The following is a 15,618-nucleotide window of genomic DNA, read 5'->3' on the forward strand; positions in this document are numbered from 1 at the left end:
GCATCAAGCAAATCCTTGTAAAGATCGAACAAAGGAGTCAAGACCCATATTGAACAGGTCGTTATCGACTCCCGTGCCCCTAGGGTGCTCAATAGGACTCAGAGGGTTTTTAACCACATACTCCACATAGAGGCCAGCATAGATCTGACGCAAAGCGTTGCAGGCGTCGCTCATCATGGGATCAGTGATAAGAACCAACTTGAGGTTGGACGGTGACTCGAAGAAATGCAGTTTGTATTTTGATGTTTGAAAAGAAAGAAACGCGTCATCGTCGCTTAGCTTTCGTGTGATGTTCCGTAACGAGAAAACACTGCCATATATCAGTTTCTGCAGATCCTCTTTGTCTTCGTGCGCCGCCGAGCGATGCCAATCCCGCGAATAGATGCATTCGCAATGGCGGTCATACATCCAGAACGAGTAGATCATTTGGAGGAGTTTGTCAGCTTGCACTAAAAGTAAGATAAATATATATAAATATACACAAAAGACTATTGCACGTACTTCTTGATGAACTTCTTGGTCTTATGCGATCTCAAGGAGTCGTTAATGCGATGAGGTTCAGGTGTAGAAATCTGCTGGTTTGAAAAGACTGTCTCGTCCGCCCAAGAACGTTTTTTGGCTTTGGGCTCCTCTTGACTGTGCTTCGTTGATTTAATGTCTCGTAGCTTCTGCAGTTCTTTTCTCAAATCCTCCTCATTGTCTGATTCGTAGGCCGAGTCTTCATCTGATGGCGAGGAAGGGTTCGCGGAGCTCTCTACATCATCCGGAGGAGCTGGCTCAATTGCCAACGGTTCACTTGCAGAGTCTTCAGTGCCTTGTTTGTTTTCCGGGCTCAGGCCGCCTGCTGCGCCACCCTGCCCGGGTTGTCGCATTTTGAGCTTGGTGTACCCCGGCAGCATACGGTCGTAGATAATTCCTGTTTCAGGAACGAGCTTGCCCTTTGCTGGATCCAGCGTTGGTCTATGAGCAGACGTCATTTTGAACGTTTTGTTTTATCCCAGACAACAAACTATACAACAAACACTTGGAAAAAGGCTCTCGTGATTAGTGTTGGTGTTACTACTAGTCAGCCAACTCAGTAGACGGGGACGACGATTTAAACAACAGTTTAAACTCGTTTCTCAACCACAAAAAGGACTGGACATAGTCAGTGCTACTACTACTATGGAAACTCCTGAGTTCAAATCAGCGCTCGACTATTGCGAAGTCCGAGATTTTGCGTACCCTGTGTTTCATCCTTTGCATTACGGCGTTGCCATTCCAGCTGAGCCTGAGGACGCTGTGGATGGTTCGAATGAAGAGAAAAGCAATGAATCTGAGGAGCTGAAGCAGGTTGACATTCCGGTTGGTGAAGATCAGGTCATCTACTACTCGCCTGACGATATTTACCGCCGCGCGGTCGCCTTGTTCGACTTTGTTCCTGAAAACACCAACGAGATCGAGCTGGTTGAGGGACAGGTCGTTTGGATCTCATATAGACACGGCCAAGGGTGGCTCGTGGCTGAAAATCTCGAAACAGGCGCAACAGGGCTGGTCCCTGAGGAATACGTTCAGCTTATTCCTGGTGAAGACGACGGGTGGGAAGATGCAGAAGGCGAGGAACAGCAGGCTGTTACTGGAAACCTTACTGCAGAGACTGAAACCAGCGGTGCCGATGGTGAGACGCAGACCGAAATTGAAGCCGGGCTAGAAAAACTGGATGTCAACGATGTAAACAAAAAAAATGCATAGCATAAAAAGTCAGAGTATTTCACTATTCTTCTACATTTTCGTCGTCGCTCTCAAGAACAGGTTCCGTGAGAGGCGGAAGACTAGCAACCAGCTCGTTACTTGCCGCAGCCATCTCGGGATCGACGGATTCATCGAGTTGTGAGAGCAGTTCTATGGCATCCCGAATGGCTGCATTGTGTCGATTGAGCTCTGCCGGGTCTGATTCTTGGGCCATGAGCTGCTGGTGGGCCAAGGCATTGAGATAATACAAATCGGGAACCTGGTCATCGAGACGGGTCGCCTGGGTCGTCAGGTCCAACACCAAATCGGCCATCTCGAGCTCGATCATGCTCTGGGCCAAACGAACGAGCGCCGGCATAGATGTGGTATCCAGCTGTGCCTCAAGCAGAGCCTTGTCGAACAACGACCACGACTTCTCCAAGGCTTGTTTGGCTTCGTCGTTTCGAATCTGGGAAATCCGAATGCTGCCAAGAATTGACCATGCTTCGGCGTGGTTGTCGTCCAGCAACAATGCTTCAGCGATTAACTTTTCGCAAACTTGTTCTGCCTCGGGTTCCATGCACAAGTCTGTCATATAAATATCAATCATTCCTAGCAGGCCCTTGATAATTTGCGGGCCCGACTGCTCGACTGGCTGTTGACGGAGACCATTGATACCCTGTTTATAATAATTAATGCCGGTTTTACCACCAATCAGCTGTCCCAGCCACAGGAACTTGACGTAGCCGCCTTTGGTTCCGTCTGGATCCAGGTGCAGTGTCTGTTGCAGATAGCCGTAAGCCTGTTCTGCCAAACCGAGCTCGAAACAAACCTCTGCGGCGAGCTGCTGGGCGTCCAGTTTATCTGGCTCGGCCGCAGCAGCCTTCGTCACAATATCAATCGCCTCTTGAGGGTTCTGCTGAACCAACTCAAGAATATTCATGGTTGGCTAACTAAGATTTTTTTTTTTTCCACAAAGCTCCCAGCTTGATTTTGGGCTAGGATTTTTCCACCATTTGAGCTGACAGAGATGAGCGAAGAGCAGCGAGAGGAGATTGATATTCTGGAGTCGATTTATCCGGATGAGATCGAAATTCACTCTGAGACGAGCTACTCCATCAACCTGAGCTTGGACACGGTGCCGACGCGGCTGCTGGTGGTCCATGTCCAGTACCCGCGAGACTACCCAGAGGTTGTGCCAATACTAGATATAGCGGTTGGTGACCATGAGCAGGACAGCGATGAGGAAGAGGAACAAAGGGCTGTAGAGCAGCCCCAGTTCACGTACGACTTTACGAGCAGCGATGTGGCAGAGCTGAAGGCTTCAGCCAAAGAGACTGCCGAAGAGAACCTGGGCATGCCCTCGGTATTTGCTATTGTTTCACTGATCAAAGACGCTGCTGAGCAGATGTACGAAGATCGAATCAAAGACATGGAGCTGGCGCGGATGAAGGAGCTCGAGATTGCCGAGGAAAAAGAACAGGCGAAATTCAGAGGCACGCCAGTAACTGCAGAGTCGTTTGCAGCCTGGCGGACGAAATTCCGGGCGGAGATGGGCTGGGACCAGAAAAAAGAGCGCCCAAATGGCCGGCTGTCCGGCAAAGAGATCTTTGAGCGCGGCGTCGAAGAGGAGGCCGACGAAGAAGAAGACGAAGATTAACTATATATTACCTTTTAGCGTTTCTTGGGGCGTGGCTTGACCTCCATTTCCTTGACCACGCGAACCCGGACTTCGGTGGGATAATTTACTGTGTTACTCTGGTACCCCTTAGACCAGTCATAGCTAATACCGTAGGCAAAAAGCAACCCGTTTTTATTGAACGAAGTGGAGGTGATGGCACCGCCCACTGGTTCTGAGTAGCGCAGCCGGAATTTGGCCTCTTTGTCCCAGAAATGCACTGTGCCGTCGGAGCCAGCCGTCGAGAAGGTGCCATAACCCGGGTTGAAGGAGATTGCATTCACTGCAAAGATATTGTCGCCAACTTTGGGGGTAGTGACGGGACTGCGGTGGCAACGGAAAGAAAAGCCACTGGCAGATTGTTTTGCATCGTCCACATACTGAATTGCACAGCGGCCCTCGATGGAAGCAATTGCGTATCCGGTGCCATCGGGCATACAAGCGATCGATCTAGTCTGCATTTTCAGAGGCGACTCAGACGCACGATAGATAGTCTGTGGACTGTTCAAATCAATTATGGCTAGCCGGCGCTCAGCACAACCCACTACAAGCAGGGTTTTTTGCGTGTCCATGATATAGGCCCGCTCGGGCAATTGTACAGTAGAAACAGGCGTGGGCTGTCTCAGATCCCAGTATTTCAGTGTTTTATCCCAACTAGCCGAAGCAACCATTGGAGAACCGAGCTGGACCGAGCACACGCTTTTGACCGCAGCATCGTGGCTGCCAATCTGGATGGCCTGGCCTGCCTGCGGATCGTAGACTCTAACCGCGTTATCGCAGCCTCCGCTCACAACCTTGCTGCCATCAGTGAGCCAGCACGTACTCAAAACGGGTGCCTGGTGTTCATAAATAGCTCTGCCCTGCGAGTCGCCCGTCGACGGGTTGACCTCGTATATGCGCACCTTGTTGTCCCACGACGCGACACTGAGCACGTCGGCAACAGGAGAAAATGCGACGCATGAAACAGAGTCCGATGGAGGCTCTGGCACCCGGCGATCTTGGCTCAAATCAAAAGCAGACGACGAAATGCTGGACCCGCGACTCAATAATGACATTGTCAGCAGGGAGAAAATAACCCGCCCTGACGGTCTGTAAACAAAACACATGAGAACAATAAGTTTTCTATAATTAACATCTATTCAGAGCTTTTAGCAGCATTCAGTTGCCAGGCAGGAATTCCTGCTGGGGTGCTGGTGACAGATTCGGTAGAGGTGGTGACTCCAGGGATAGACGGCCCGCCAGCCGAAGAGGCAGAAACCGCAGTGACAGGCGGCACACTGCTAGCAACCGACGGAGCGGCACTCCGGGCAGCTGGATCGGGGATAAAAGGTTCAGTGGGGGGGCCCACATTCATATTGGGGCTGGTGTTGGTGCTAGCAGCACTAGGGCGGGGGAGAGTCACTGATGAAGGCACCATGGAAGCGGGTGGAACGCCAACATTAGAGCCATTGCCTTTGACACGACTAGAAACCAGATGCTTGAGACTCTTGACTTCGTTTTGCAGCTCCTTGATCACCTCATCTTGCTTTTCGCGGTACTGATCCAAGTGTCTAGGCATCATTTCTCGCAGAGATTCAACGTGGGATCTCAGACTCTTGAGCTCTTTGGAGCGTTCTAAATTGAAATTCTCAAACTCCTTGACCGCGTATTTGACAGACTCCATTGCCGATCCATGCTCGTCTTGCCGTCTCTTTTCGCCCTCGAGCACTTCCGAAGTCTCTTTTTGGAGCTGTTCAAAGAGAGCCTCTACACGATCAAACTCGAGTTCCAATGCCGCCTTGTCGGCCTCTAATGATGATGGTGTAGACGGCATGATCATAGGCAAAACATATCGCCTGGTGACCTCAAACAAACCATAGGCCACCCCCACACTTACGGTGGCCATGACAAAGTAGTCTTTCCAGTCTCTCATTGGCACAGGGGGTGGCTGCATCATGTACTGCGCTGGATACGCTTTCATGCCGGGCACACTGCTAACAGGAGCAGGGCTACCCACTGCGGTCGAAACGGTCGGAGCTGGAGACTGCTGAGCCCGCTTCAACGCTTCCTGGATTTCCTCTTCAGTGAGGCCCTTGCTCTCCAAGAATTTGATTCGTGCGTCCATACTAGAGGACGCAACCTGAGGGTCATTCAAGAAACCCACCGCATTTTGGATTTGATCCTCACGCATTCTGAATGATGGAAAGAGCGGGGGGCACAAGACACGATGACTCAAGACTCCCAACCGAGGCAGATCCAGGGTTTCACCGGGCAAGTGTGCTTGGGGGATGATTTATTTAACTGTTTTAAGAAACGTTAAGGATGATACGGAGACTACGAAGCAAGCATCGCAGCGAATAAAAGACCGCATACAGAGCGACTACCAGCAACAAATTGTGTACGATGGAGCCAGACCAACCTTGGCGCGAGACGATTTCAATGTATCCCACCACTTTCCTGTTGTGGTTGCCATTGTTGACAGCCAACGAGTGGGTGTTGATGTCACATACTCACACTCACCTCCCCACTTCACACACGACGAGTGCACACAACTTTTCACGAGAGTGCCCAAAACCGAGCAGGAGTTTCTGCTGCTTTGGGCACTGAGGGAGGCTCGTCTAAAATATACCGGCGAAGGATGCAGAGAAACGCCTCTGCCAATTGGCCCAATACCAGATCCGGCTACGCTGCCTGAACTCGAGTCAAGCGAATTCGATCCCCCAACCGCCACGGTTGAAAACCACACCCTTTATTGCTTCAAAATCCGGGGTCAGATCTCGGCCGCCCAATGTCGCTTGGTAGCCCTTAGTCAGATTGTGATCTTGGCTTGACGCAGAATCGTGTGATCTAATGGGCGAATTCAAAACGAGCTCGCATCTTACTGCGGGTTTTGTTGGTGGCCTAGCATCTGCAGTTTTGCTACAACCCTTGGATTTGTTAAAGACCAGGTTGCAGCAAACGCCTGGGTCAACTCTGATGGAAACAGTCAGGGGACTCCGCAGTCCGCTAGAACTCTGGCGAGGCACTCTACCGTCGGCATTGCGGACATCATTGGGGGCATCTATGTATCTTACCAGCTTGAGCAAAATGCGAGCGTCTCTTGCCAATTATACCAAACCTGAGGAGGGGTACTCGAGCGAACTGCCAAAACTCAGCAGCCAAGCGAACTTGGCAACCGGTGCAGTGGCTCGAGGATTAGTGGGGTTCATTACAATGCCAATAACAGTTGTGAAAGTCAGATTCGAGTCCTCTCTCTATCACTATAAAAGCATGGCCGAGGCAGTAAAGGCGCTCTACGTCGAACGAGGTATCCGAGGGTTCTTCTACGGATACGGCGTTACGCTCACTAGAGATGCGCCATATGCCGGGCTATATGTTTTATTTTATGAGCAGTGTAAAGACCTGCTGAATGACCTCTTCCCGGCTGGTGATGCCCACCGCAAGATCACGACCTCAGCGGCGTTGAATTCGCTGTCGGCCGTGAGTGCCGCAGTAGCCGCTACCACCATCACATCACCGTTCGATACGATCAAAACCCGTGTACAGCTGAATCCAGAAAAGTACAAATCCTTCTTAACTGCTATCCGTCTAATTATCAAAAAGGAGTCTTTCATGAGCCTCTTTTCGGGCCTTTCCTTGCGGCTGACGCGAAAAGCCCTCAGTTCCGGCGTGAGCTGGTGTATTTATGAGGAACTGGTTCGTCTTAATGCGTTTAAAGGAAACATTGCCTTATGAACGAAACAGTGTCGCGGGGGAGGCATAGTGCCGGGTCCAGCTTGTTGGATGCAACGAGCTCCAGCGCACAAAGCCCCAGACACGAATGTAGTGGATCCGCGCGACTTCCTGGAGTCTTTCCGAACCCGCCTAATAGCTCGTCTTGAGTCTCGTTGGTCAGAAACTCCCGTGCTCGCTTATGGTCAACCAAATCGATATGGCCGAGAGTTGCCAAGGCTGCAATTACCCAAAACGAGTAACAAGTATCCTCGAGTTTGTTTGGTCGGCCATTAAACCCCCCCGTTGGCTGCTGCCGGTGGGCCAACCAAGCCAGCAGTGGATTCAATTTGTCGGTGGGGAGAGCCACCCCCATCAGAGATAGGGCGTTCACGCAGCAATAAGTTAAACCAGCATGCGATTCTGTTGCGTCTGGAGACTCTCCAAACCCACCGTCTGGGGTCTGGCACTGTAAAATATACCGCGATGCATGGCTCTGCATTGGCTGATCGTGAATGCCCAGTAGCGAAAGGATCGCTATAGCTGTAAATAAATGACGCACACTTTTTTCCCCTAGCAGTTTGTTTTTGTGCGAAAGTGCAGCAAAGTTCCCGTCGTCCGCTTGGCACTGCTTGATGTAGTTATGTATAGCCAACCGGTCGAGGCCCTCGAGGGACTGCTGATCCCGAGCCAGCCCCAGCATGCAGATGCAAAAAAACGTTGAACTCAAATTTGGCGGGTCGTACGGAGACCCTTGGCTAAGTTTGTGGGATGCAGATCCACGAAACCCCGCTGGTAAGCTTAAATTGGCAGTGTATTTCGAAATGGTGTCTGGATCTACTGATTTCCCTAGCAACTCGAGAGCTAACACGCAAAAAAACACCAGCGATGAGTGCGATGAATCATATGATTGGGCTTCCTGGGGAAACATCACTAGGCATCGCTCATAGTACCTGATATGCTTTGCTGCCTGCATTATCTATAACCCACTCAACAGTGTAGGGTTTTACCTAATGTCAGACCTCTACATCAAGGCCACAGCTGCCGCGTCGTTTATTTGTGACCAAACGCCTCTCCGGCCGGAGACGGCAATCATTTGTGGCACGGGGCTGGCCAACCTAGTCGACTCGCTGAACCCTGGTGCGATTCGCCTGCAGTATCATGAGATCCCCCACTTTAAGCTCCCCACCGTCCAGGGACATGCCGGAGAGATCATAATTGGTACAATCGGGCCCGAGCAGACCCCTGTAATTTGTGTGAATGGCCGCCTGCATACTTACGAAGGCCATGATATCAAGGATACGGTGTTCAGCGTCCGAGTGTTTGCGTTGATGGGGGTTCGAAACCTTATCGTCACCAATGCAAGTGGGTACCTGAACCCTAAATTCGAGACTGGCGACCTCATGATCATCTCAGACCACCTCAATTTGCCGGGCCTGGGCGGCCTGCACCCGCTCAAGGGCCCCAATGAGGACGGCTTCGGAGTTCGCTTCCCCCCTATGGGCGATGCGTACTCACACGAGCTCCGCCACAAGCTGTGGCAGGTGTCAAGAGAGATCAGTCTGCAGCGGAAGCTCCGTGAAGGAGTCTATGTCTACGTTTCTGGTCCCAGTTTCGAGACCCCCGCTGAATGCCGTATGCTGCGGGCCATGGGGGGTGATGCTGTGGGCATGAGCACCGTCCCAGAGGTCGTCACTGCTGTTCACTCGGGCATGCAGGTTTTGGGCGTGAGCGTGTTGACCAACATTGCGTCTACTGTGCCTCCAGCGCCTATGGAGCATGTCCACAGCTCCCAACTCGACTTCCATGGCCACGAAGACGTGTTGGAGGAGGGCCGGCGGGCTTCTGAAGACCTTGAGCTTTTGATCACGAACCTCGTGCCCCATATTTGAGAATAATTTTAGATATAAGGTGTTTTTCTACTCACTAACTTCGCCTGCGGGCTCCCAGTCGCCCTGCAGGTTCTCTTTCCAAAGAGTAATTTTACTGTCCCCGCCCGAGACCGCGAGCACGTTGCCAGAAAGCGACCAGGAGACGCGCCAGACCACGTCCGGGAACTTGTCGTGCTTGAGAAGCTTCTTTTCCCATTTTTCGTCGGCGGTTTGTGTCCAGATAACCACCGTTTTGTCCTGCGAGGCCGAGGCGATGTGCGACTTGCCTAGCAGGGACGGTGACCAAGCTACGTCGCGAACCCAGTCAGTGTGGCCCTCAAGAGTCGCCTCTTCGACGTACTGCTTTTGGCCAGCGTCGTATTTCCAGACCTTGACCAGATTGTCGCTGCCACCCGTCACGAACCGGCGTGCGGCGGGACCCTCGGTAGCACCAGGCAATGCCGGAGCCCATGCGGCTGCGTTGACGCCAATCTGGTGAGCAGGAATCACAACACTATCGGGCTTGACTTCGTCCTTGAACTCGAGTACCGAAACCGTGCCATCAGACGAAGCACACAGCAACGCCGCACCGTACTCTGGAGGTGCCCATTGTACGCTGTTTACCGACGCGTGGTGGACAGTATGTTGAGAGATGTTGGACCACTGCCCGTTCTCCTCGCGCCAAATCAGCACCTTGCCGTCATAAGAGCACGAAGCCAGAATAACTCCAAACTTGGGATGCGCCCACGCGATCTGCCACACTGGGCCTTCGTGCCCTCGCAGCGTGTCCAAAAGCTTCTGGTTCTCGCCATCTACCTCGAACAATTTGATCGTCTTGTCACTGCTGCACGTGGCCAGCCGTTTCCCATAGTAGTCCAACTCGGCATCGTGAATGAGATCACTGTGAACCGCACTGATCGTAACCATGCTGGAGGATGATGTGTCAGAGAAATCCACCAAGGACGGCCGTTTTGCCTTTGACGAGTCAGCATGGTTGGAGGGGTCAGAGACTATTTGGAGAGCCTTCCGGAGGCGGTTTTGACGAGGTTGTTTCAGTCCCCGGCGTCATGTCTGGCTATTTTGCGTCTGCTCTCTCCGCTGGCCAAAACCTATCTTTTGGATATGGTTTTCACCGACGCGCCGGTCAGTCTGGACAGAATAGACCAGTTGGTAAAGCCTGAACACCGTTCTGCGCAGGTCGAAGCGATTGAAAAGCTCAGACATCTTCACCTTATCAAAGAGCGCTATGCGTCAAAGACGATCGTGGCGAATTCCACTTTTTGCACCTCCTTGAGATGCGCTTTGACGGCCGGACCGGCAAACGAGAAATTCGGCGTGCCCTGCGACGACCGATCTTCCGTGACCATGGATTTCCTTACTGAGTATTCGCGCACCAAATGGGAGTCTATTTTACATTTCATGGTGCAGTCTACCATTGAGATCGCCGAATCGCTTCCTCCCCCCGCGACTGGGGCTTTGAATTTACTACAACAAAGTGGTTTGATGGCCGGACCATCGCCAACCCGTTTGCACATTACGTCTGAAGGGTTTCAATTCCTGCTCCAAGACCCAAACACCCAGGTCTGGTCTTTGCTGCTGCATTACTTACATTTGGCATCTAAAATTGGCCGGGACGAGGTCGACGTATTGAACTTTATCTTCATGCTGGGGTCTCTAGAGGTGGGTAAAGAGTACGCTGCTCAGGACATCTCGCCTACCCAGCAGCAAATTCTCGTGGATGTTGCGGATTTGGGCATTATTTATCATGTTCCAGAGTCAAAAAGGTTTGCACCGACACCCCTCGCTCAGATTCTAACAAGTGAGAATGGTGATGGTGCTGCCGAAAACACAGATGCTGGCAAGTCTCTCAAAGGATTCATCATTCTTGAGACCAATTTCCGCATGTACGCTTACACGGACTCTACGTTGCAGATTTGCATTTTGAATCTGTTTTGTGACCTCAAATCTCGGTTTTCAAATCTCGTGGTCGGCCGCATTAGTCGTGAATCGGTGCGCAGAGCTTTCCACAATGGCATCACCGCCGATCAAATCATCCAGTACCTCACAGTTCATGCCCACGATCAAATGAAGCAGACTGACTCTGGGCAGATTCTAGCGCCTACTATTTCAGATCAAATCAAACTCTGGCAGCTTGAATTAGACCGATTTGTATCAAACTCTGGGTTCCTGTATCGTGACTTTGCCACAGCCCAGGAATACAATCTTATTGTCAATTATGCGCAAGAGATGGGCGCCCTGATGTGGAAAAACGACTCCAGGAGAATGTTTTTTGTCGATCGTGATTCAAACCGCAAGGTTCTCGAGTACGTGAATCGCAAAATGACTTCTTAGTATAATTTATTGCATAAATAATTTCTTAGGGTGCTGGCACCTCGGGGATGTTGGCTGCCTCGTCATTTTGATGGTGGTTTTCGTCGGGGGCCGGCGCTGCCGGCGCTGCTTGCTCGACGGGTTCCGCTGGCTCTGCTAAACCCGCTGCTTGACGAGCCATAAGACGGTTGCGCCTAATACGGAAAGCAACCGCAACAGCCATAAACAGAAGACACACTCCGAAAAAGTAGAGGTCTGTAGTGAAATTTTCTAGCGTCAGAGGCTCCTCAACTTCCTCTTCAAAAACAACCTGAGGCCGTGATGCTTTGAGATCTTTGAACGTGGCACGCATCATTTGAAGGCCCTCCCAGAAAGATTTTCGAGGGGCCTCGGGTTCTTGGTTTGGCACTTCAACTCCTAGAAGTCGCTGCCAAAGTAATTTCCAGCGAAGCCGCACTAGTGCCATCTGGACTAAAAGAAAAGCATTGGAGTTGGCACTTGCGCTCAAATCATAGTACCGCTTAGCCAAATGCGAATCTTGGTTGACTCCCTCGCCATGTTCGTACATCCAAGCAATATTGAAGTATGCCATGGAGCTCGCTCGGAACGTTCGGCGGGCCTGGTCAGTGTAATACTCGAACGCCCTGGTCAGGTCTTTTTCGGTACCTGTGCCGTAATAGTAATAATCTGCTACTTTCATCATAGCATCCATAGAGCGTTGTGCAGCTCGTGTAAAGAACGTGAGCGCGCTTTCAGCTCGGTTTTTGACAAAGTCAGGAACCGGCCAGGCTCGCAACCAAGGAACCGGTAGAGCAGAGTGATACACATCCAGCAAGTCTCCGAGGTTGAATTGAGCTGAGTCGTACCCCTGCTCAGCTGTTACCAAAAACCCTAGGTAGGATGCGTCCAGGCCCTCGGCATAAGATCGTTGGGCCCATCGAATAGGTGAGTGATAGTCTTCAGTCCATTCACAGACACTACGATACAAAGCAGCCACATTCAGGTCAAGATGTGTATTTTGGAACCATTCCTGGACATCCTTGTTTGTTTGGGCCTCGATTTCTAGATCCTCCCATAACGCGCCAGCCCAATAAGCCGCCAAGGGACCGCTTTTGGCAAATTTGGAAATCTTTGGGAGCACTTCCATTTTATCTTCTGGAGTAAACGAGTGGCGAATCGAGTTGATCACTTGACCAAAATAGCTGTTCACTTTGGCTCCCTTTTCAAAGTAGTTATCGGCACGAGTTTCGTGGTAGATAGCTTCTTCTGACCCCGGCTCATAATGGGCCGCCTCATAAAGCTCCATCATACCCAAGGGACTGCTAGCAAAGCTGTGGGTGGTATCTACCTCAAGCTCAAGGGCAAGCTCGTAATAATACTTTGCTTTCTCGAGGTTTTTCTCAACCCCTTCTCCGCGACGATACCGATCGCCAATGAAAACATAACAGAAGCTGGCCATGAATATCTCTTCTGAATCGGGTTTCCCCGGCAGTCTATCAAATTGATCAATCACGTTGTTTGCGTGGGCCATGGCCCTCTCATATTGAGGCTCATTGAACGATCCACCTCGGCTGTAATACTGGGTTAGAATGAAGTGCGCCCTCATGTCGTCTTCTTCCAAAGCAGAAAACTCGAGCTGGTCCAAAATCTCGTCTTTTTCTCCAATCATTGCTTGTAACAAAACTGTTGTTGCTGGAGAAATGGAGTACGTCTCGTGCATCAAAAAATCGTAGACTCCGCGGCCGAACTCGTCGGCAATAATCCAACTGTTTTTAGGCGTTTTGCGAAACCCCTCCACCGAATTACCGTTACTGTGATACTCCATACACTTATCTGCGGCCTCACCATAGTAGAAAGCTGATTTTGAATCACTTTGTTCAACGCCGATTCCATGAAAATATCTGTAGCCGAGAGCCATCTGAGACCGCAAGTCACCGGCCTCTGCGGCGAAAGTATAATACACTAGTGCTTTTGCTTGATCAGTTTCGAAGTTGCCGAAAACACCGGTCGAATACCTGAGGCCCATCATGAACTGAGCCGGAGCACTGCCCAGAGCAGCAGCTCTCTGATAATAATCGAAAGCCCGCGTAAGGTTTTGTTGGGTTTTCGCACCATAAAAACAGCATTCACCGATTTTGAATAACTGGCCAGCCGTGCCGTCGTCAAACTGGGACAAATCGTCCACCTGTCCCGGTGGGGATTTTTCAACGTCGTCTGTCTCTCCACGCTTTTGCCACAAATTAGCATAGAGGATTTTGACCAAATGTGAGTAAGAAAATCGGTCGTAGGCCCAGGGATATGAAGGAGTCTCGGGCAATGGCACATAGGTGGAGAGCTGGAAGCTGGTCAACGCACTGCCAGGGTGGTCGGGGCTGATCCATTGCTCGAATCCTGCCACCTCGTTATGATCAAAATCTTGTGTGTACGCCTCTTCATTCGCAGCCACAATACATGCAGCTGCCAGCGCTATCACAAGCTTAAGCGTCCACATAACCCAAGCACACAGACAGACTGTCACGTAGTAAGCTTGCATGAAATGGCGTGTTAAATACTTTTGTACGTGTCGAGAGACACGAAACAGCGAGGTTCCAGAAACATTGGAGGATCCCCGCTGTTTCCATGAGCTGAACTATTTATATTTCTGTGAAGATTGTGCGGCGATCCGGTGCAACTATTGTGTCGACAAAGAAGTAAAGGCTATTTTCTGTCCGTCGTGTCTGTTTGAGACCACCCAAACATCAGCGGTAGCAAGTGGAAATGTCTGCTTGCGAAATTGTCTGCGGTGTCCTGATTGTTTGGCAAATTTGATTGTGAGCTCTGTTGATTTAGGCTATAGTGCGCGATGTGCTGTGTGTGCTTACCATGTGGAGCTTGCAAAGGGTCGCCCGCTAGCTGCGCAGGCTGAAGACGTTGCGGAAAGCGAAAGAATCGAGGGCCTGAAGAATGCCTTTGTAAATGGTAGCGAAATTGAGCTCAAGCTGCGGGACCCGGTTAAACTGCCGCTGCGAGTGCCCTTGAGAGCCCGCTATTCCAAGTTCTGTAAATACTGCAGGAATCAGGTCGCCGATCACGATCCCCAGCCCGCGTCGGCCAAGGTTATCAATGCGGTGATGGCGAGGTCAATGGTGCCCGAGATCAAGGTTCTGACGGGGACCGATCAGCCGCGAATGGTAGTATCCAATCCGACCCCACTGGAATTGCAAGTTACGCTGGCCAGCAAGTCTGGAATCAGGTTTGCTGTGACACAATTGACTCTCAAGCCTGGATCCGGCAAACGAGATGATCTGAGTTTGATAAGAGGAGTCCCAGAATGCTTAATTGGTCGAGAAACTACTGCATCTAGACAAGTGTTTATGGAAGGGTCGCGAAAACGGCAGACTGGGGTTGAACAGGGCATAAACTGGGCCCTTATAGACCTCGAGGTTCCCAAAGACACAACACAATTCAACGTTCAAGTCTCGGTAAAATTCATTGCTGGCAATGAAACTATGTCGCTAACCCTCTGGCTACTATGTCGAAATGAATAAATCCCCTCCGTGGTTATGTCATCTCTCTCATCCCACACGTTTCAATGTTGGAGGTAGTAATGGATCCCAAGACCAAGGTCCTTTCATTGGACGAGTCGTCTACTGCGGACCTCAACGAGGTCGAACTGAAGGACGCCAAGCATACTCTTGACTTGATTAATCTCTTGGTCAAGGACTTTACCCAGCTGAACAAGCCGTTTCCTCCGCCTGCGAACCAGGTCACCGCCAAGCACACCCAGGCTTCTCAGCAGCTGGTCAAAAACGGCGTCCAGGCTATCCAGAAAAAGAAAACCGACGAGGCTATAAAGCTTCTGCAGACCGCCCTTGAGATTGTTCTTAGACGGCCCTACTGGGAGTCGGTCGCAGTTGCCCTCGAGGAGGCGATCGCGTGCCTGGCTCCGCTGTGTGACGCCTATACCCTGGCTCAAATGTGGCCCGAGGCATACAGCACTGCAACAATGCTGACGCTTCTCAAGCCCAGCGACGCCTCACATCTTTACCGCCGGGCTTACTCGCTTATGGCCGTAGAGCGGTACGAGGACGCCCGTGAAATTATCGAGACTGGGTTATCTATGAATGCTAACGAGCCTTTATTTAAAGAAATGCAGGAGTTTCTCATCAATCAAGCATCTGCCAAGGAGCCTGAAAAAGAGAAGTAATGATGTAGTTTGTTGTACGATGCTTAATTAACATGCATGCCTCTCCTACCCAGAGTGAGCCCACGATGTCAATGCTGCGCCATGAGAAAAAGTTGCAGGGATTTGAACCTCCATGCGCAGAGATGCCAGAAATTAGTCCTGAACGAAAAAGA

The 15,618-nt window shown here is 51.0% G+C and overlaps 15 protein-coding genes across 15 annotated transcripts; 8 read left to right on the forward strand and 7 right to left on the reverse strand.

Annotated features, from left to right (window-relative positions):
* Positions 1–3: 3 nt before the first annotated feature.
* Positions 4–426, reverse strand: B9G98_03523 (Transport protein particle subunit bet5; the record flags this gene model as incomplete). The annotated part of the gene is made up of 1 exon (XM_024810080.1): positions 4–426. One exon carries the CDS (start codon positions 424–426, stop codon positions 4–6), a length of 423 nt encoding a protein of 140 aa, XP_024665848.1.
* Positions 427–488: 62 nt separating this feature from the next.
* B9G98_03524 (Pre-mRNA-splicing factor CWC15) lies at positions 489–977 on the reverse strand (the record flags this gene model as incomplete). Its single annotated transcript, XM_024810081.1, has 1 exon — positions 489–977. The coding sequence occupies one exon, from the start codon at positions 975–977 to the stop codon at positions 489–491; it is 489 nt and encodes a 162-aa protein (XP_024665849.1).
* A 187-nt stretch (positions 978–1,164) lies between these two features.
* Positions 1,165–1,731, forward strand: B9G98_03525 (NAP1-binding protein 2; the record flags this gene model as incomplete). The annotated part of the gene is made up of 1 exon (XM_024810082.1): positions 1,165–1,731. One exon carries the CDS (start codon positions 1,165–1,167, stop codon positions 1,729–1,731), a length of 567 nt encoding a protein of 188 aa, XP_024665850.1.
* Positions 1,732–1,753: 22 nt separating this feature from the next.
* Positions 1,754–2,653, reverse strand: B9G98_03526 (Assembly chaperone of RPL4; the record flags this gene model as incomplete). Its single annotated transcript, XM_024810083.1, has 1 exon — positions 1,754–2,653. One exon carries the CDS (start codon positions 2,651–2,653, stop codon positions 1,754–1,756), a length of 900 nt encoding a protein of 299 aa, XP_024665851.1.
* Positions 2,654–2,740: 87 nt separating this feature from the next.
* Positions 2,741–3,370, forward strand: B9G98_03527 (Protein GIR2; the record flags this gene model as incomplete). The annotated part of the gene is made up of 1 exon (XM_024810084.1): positions 2,741–3,370. One exon carries the CDS (start codon positions 2,741–2,743, stop codon positions 3,368–3,370), a length of 630 nt encoding a protein of 209 aa, XP_024665852.1.
* Positions 3,371–3,384: 14 nt separating this feature from the next.
* On the reverse strand, positions 3,385–4,443 carry B9G98_03528 (Poly(A)+ RNA export protein; the record flags this gene model as incomplete). Its single annotated transcript, XM_024810085.1, has 1 exon — positions 3,385–4,443. One exon carries the CDS (start codon positions 4,441–4,443, stop codon positions 3,385–3,387), a length of 1,059 nt encoding a protein of 352 aa, XP_024665853.1.
* Positions 4,444–4,523: 80 nt separating this feature from the next.
* B9G98_03529 (Peroxisomal membrane protein PER10) lies at positions 4,524–5,558 on the reverse strand (the record flags this gene model as incomplete). The annotated part of the gene is made up of 1 exon (XM_024810086.1): positions 4,524–5,558. One exon carries the CDS (start codon positions 5,556–5,558, stop codon positions 4,524–4,526), a length of 1,035 nt encoding a protein of 344 aa, XP_024665854.1.
* A 97-nt stretch (positions 5,559–5,655) lies between these two features.
* B9G98_03530 (hypothetical protein) lies at positions 5,656–6,198 on the forward strand (the record flags this gene model as incomplete). The annotated part of the gene is made up of 1 exon (XM_024810087.1): positions 5,656–6,198. One exon carries the CDS (start codon positions 5,656–5,658, stop codon positions 6,196–6,198), a length of 543 nt encoding a protein of 180 aa, XP_024665855.1.
* A 19-nt stretch (positions 6,199–6,217) lies between these two features.
* Positions 6,218–7,102, forward strand: B9G98_03531 (Solute carrier family 25 member 38; the record flags this gene model as incomplete). The annotated part of the gene is made up of 1 exon (XM_024810088.1): positions 6,218–7,102. One exon carries the CDS (start codon positions 6,218–6,220, stop codon positions 7,100–7,102), a length of 885 nt encoding a protein of 294 aa, XP_024665856.1.
* A 989-nt stretch (positions 7,103–8,091) lies between these two features.
* Positions 8,092–8,970, forward strand: B9G98_03532 (Purine nucleoside phosphorylase; the record flags this gene model as incomplete). Its single annotated transcript, XM_024810089.1, has 1 exon — positions 8,092–8,970. One exon carries the CDS (start codon positions 8,092–8,094, stop codon positions 8,968–8,970), a length of 879 nt encoding a protein of 292 aa, XP_024665857.1.
* Positions 8,971–8,997: 27 nt separating this feature from the next.
* On the reverse strand, positions 8,998–9,876 carry B9G98_03533 (Protein transport protein SEC13; the record flags this gene model as incomplete). Its single annotated transcript, XM_024810090.1, has 1 exon — positions 8,998–9,876. The coding sequence occupies one exon, from the start codon at positions 9,874–9,876 to the stop codon at positions 8,998–9,000; it is 879 nt and encodes a 292-aa protein (XP_024665858.1).
* A 63-nt stretch (positions 9,877–9,939) lies between these two features.
* On the forward strand, positions 9,940–11,301 carry B9G98_03534 (RNA polymerase II transcription factor B subunit 2; the record flags this gene model as incomplete). The annotated part of the gene is made up of 1 exon (XM_024810091.1): positions 9,940–11,301. One exon carries the CDS (start codon positions 9,940–9,942, stop codon positions 11,299–11,301), a length of 1,362 nt encoding a protein of 453 aa, XP_024665859.1.
* Positions 11,302–11,326: 25 nt separating this feature from the next.
* Positions 11,327–13,813, reverse strand: B9G98_03535 (Protein sel-1 1; the record flags this gene model as incomplete). The annotated part of the gene is made up of 1 exon (XM_024810092.1): positions 11,327–13,813. The coding sequence occupies one exon, from the start codon at positions 13,811–13,813 to the stop codon at positions 11,327–11,329; it is 2,487 nt and encodes an 828-aa protein (XP_024665860.1).
* Positions 13,812–14,807, forward strand: B9G98_03536 (hypothetical protein; the record flags this gene model as incomplete). The annotated part of the gene is made up of 1 exon (XM_024810093.1): positions 13,812–14,807. One exon carries the CDS (start codon positions 13,812–13,814, stop codon positions 14,805–14,807), a length of 996 nt encoding a protein of 331 aa, XP_024665861.1.
* Positions 14,808–14,851: 44 nt separating this feature from the next.
* Positions 14,852–15,466, forward strand: B9G98_03537 (Translocation protein sec72; the record flags this gene model as incomplete). Its single annotated transcript, XM_024810094.1, has 1 exon — positions 14,852–15,466. The coding sequence occupies one exon, from the start codon at positions 14,852–14,854 to the stop codon at positions 15,464–15,466; it is 615 nt and encodes a 204-aa protein (XP_024665862.1).
* Between the last annotated feature and the right edge of the window lie 152 nt (positions 15,467–15,618).

Source organism: Wickerhamiella sorbophila (assembly GCF_002251995.1).
Source record: "Wickerhamiella sorbophila strain DS02 chromosome Unknown contig2, whole genome shotgun sequence".
Classification (NCBI taxonomy): domain Eukaryota; kingdom Fungi; phylum Ascomycota; class Dipodascomycetes; order Dipodascales; family Trichomonascaceae; genus Wickerhamiella; species Wickerhamiella sorbophila.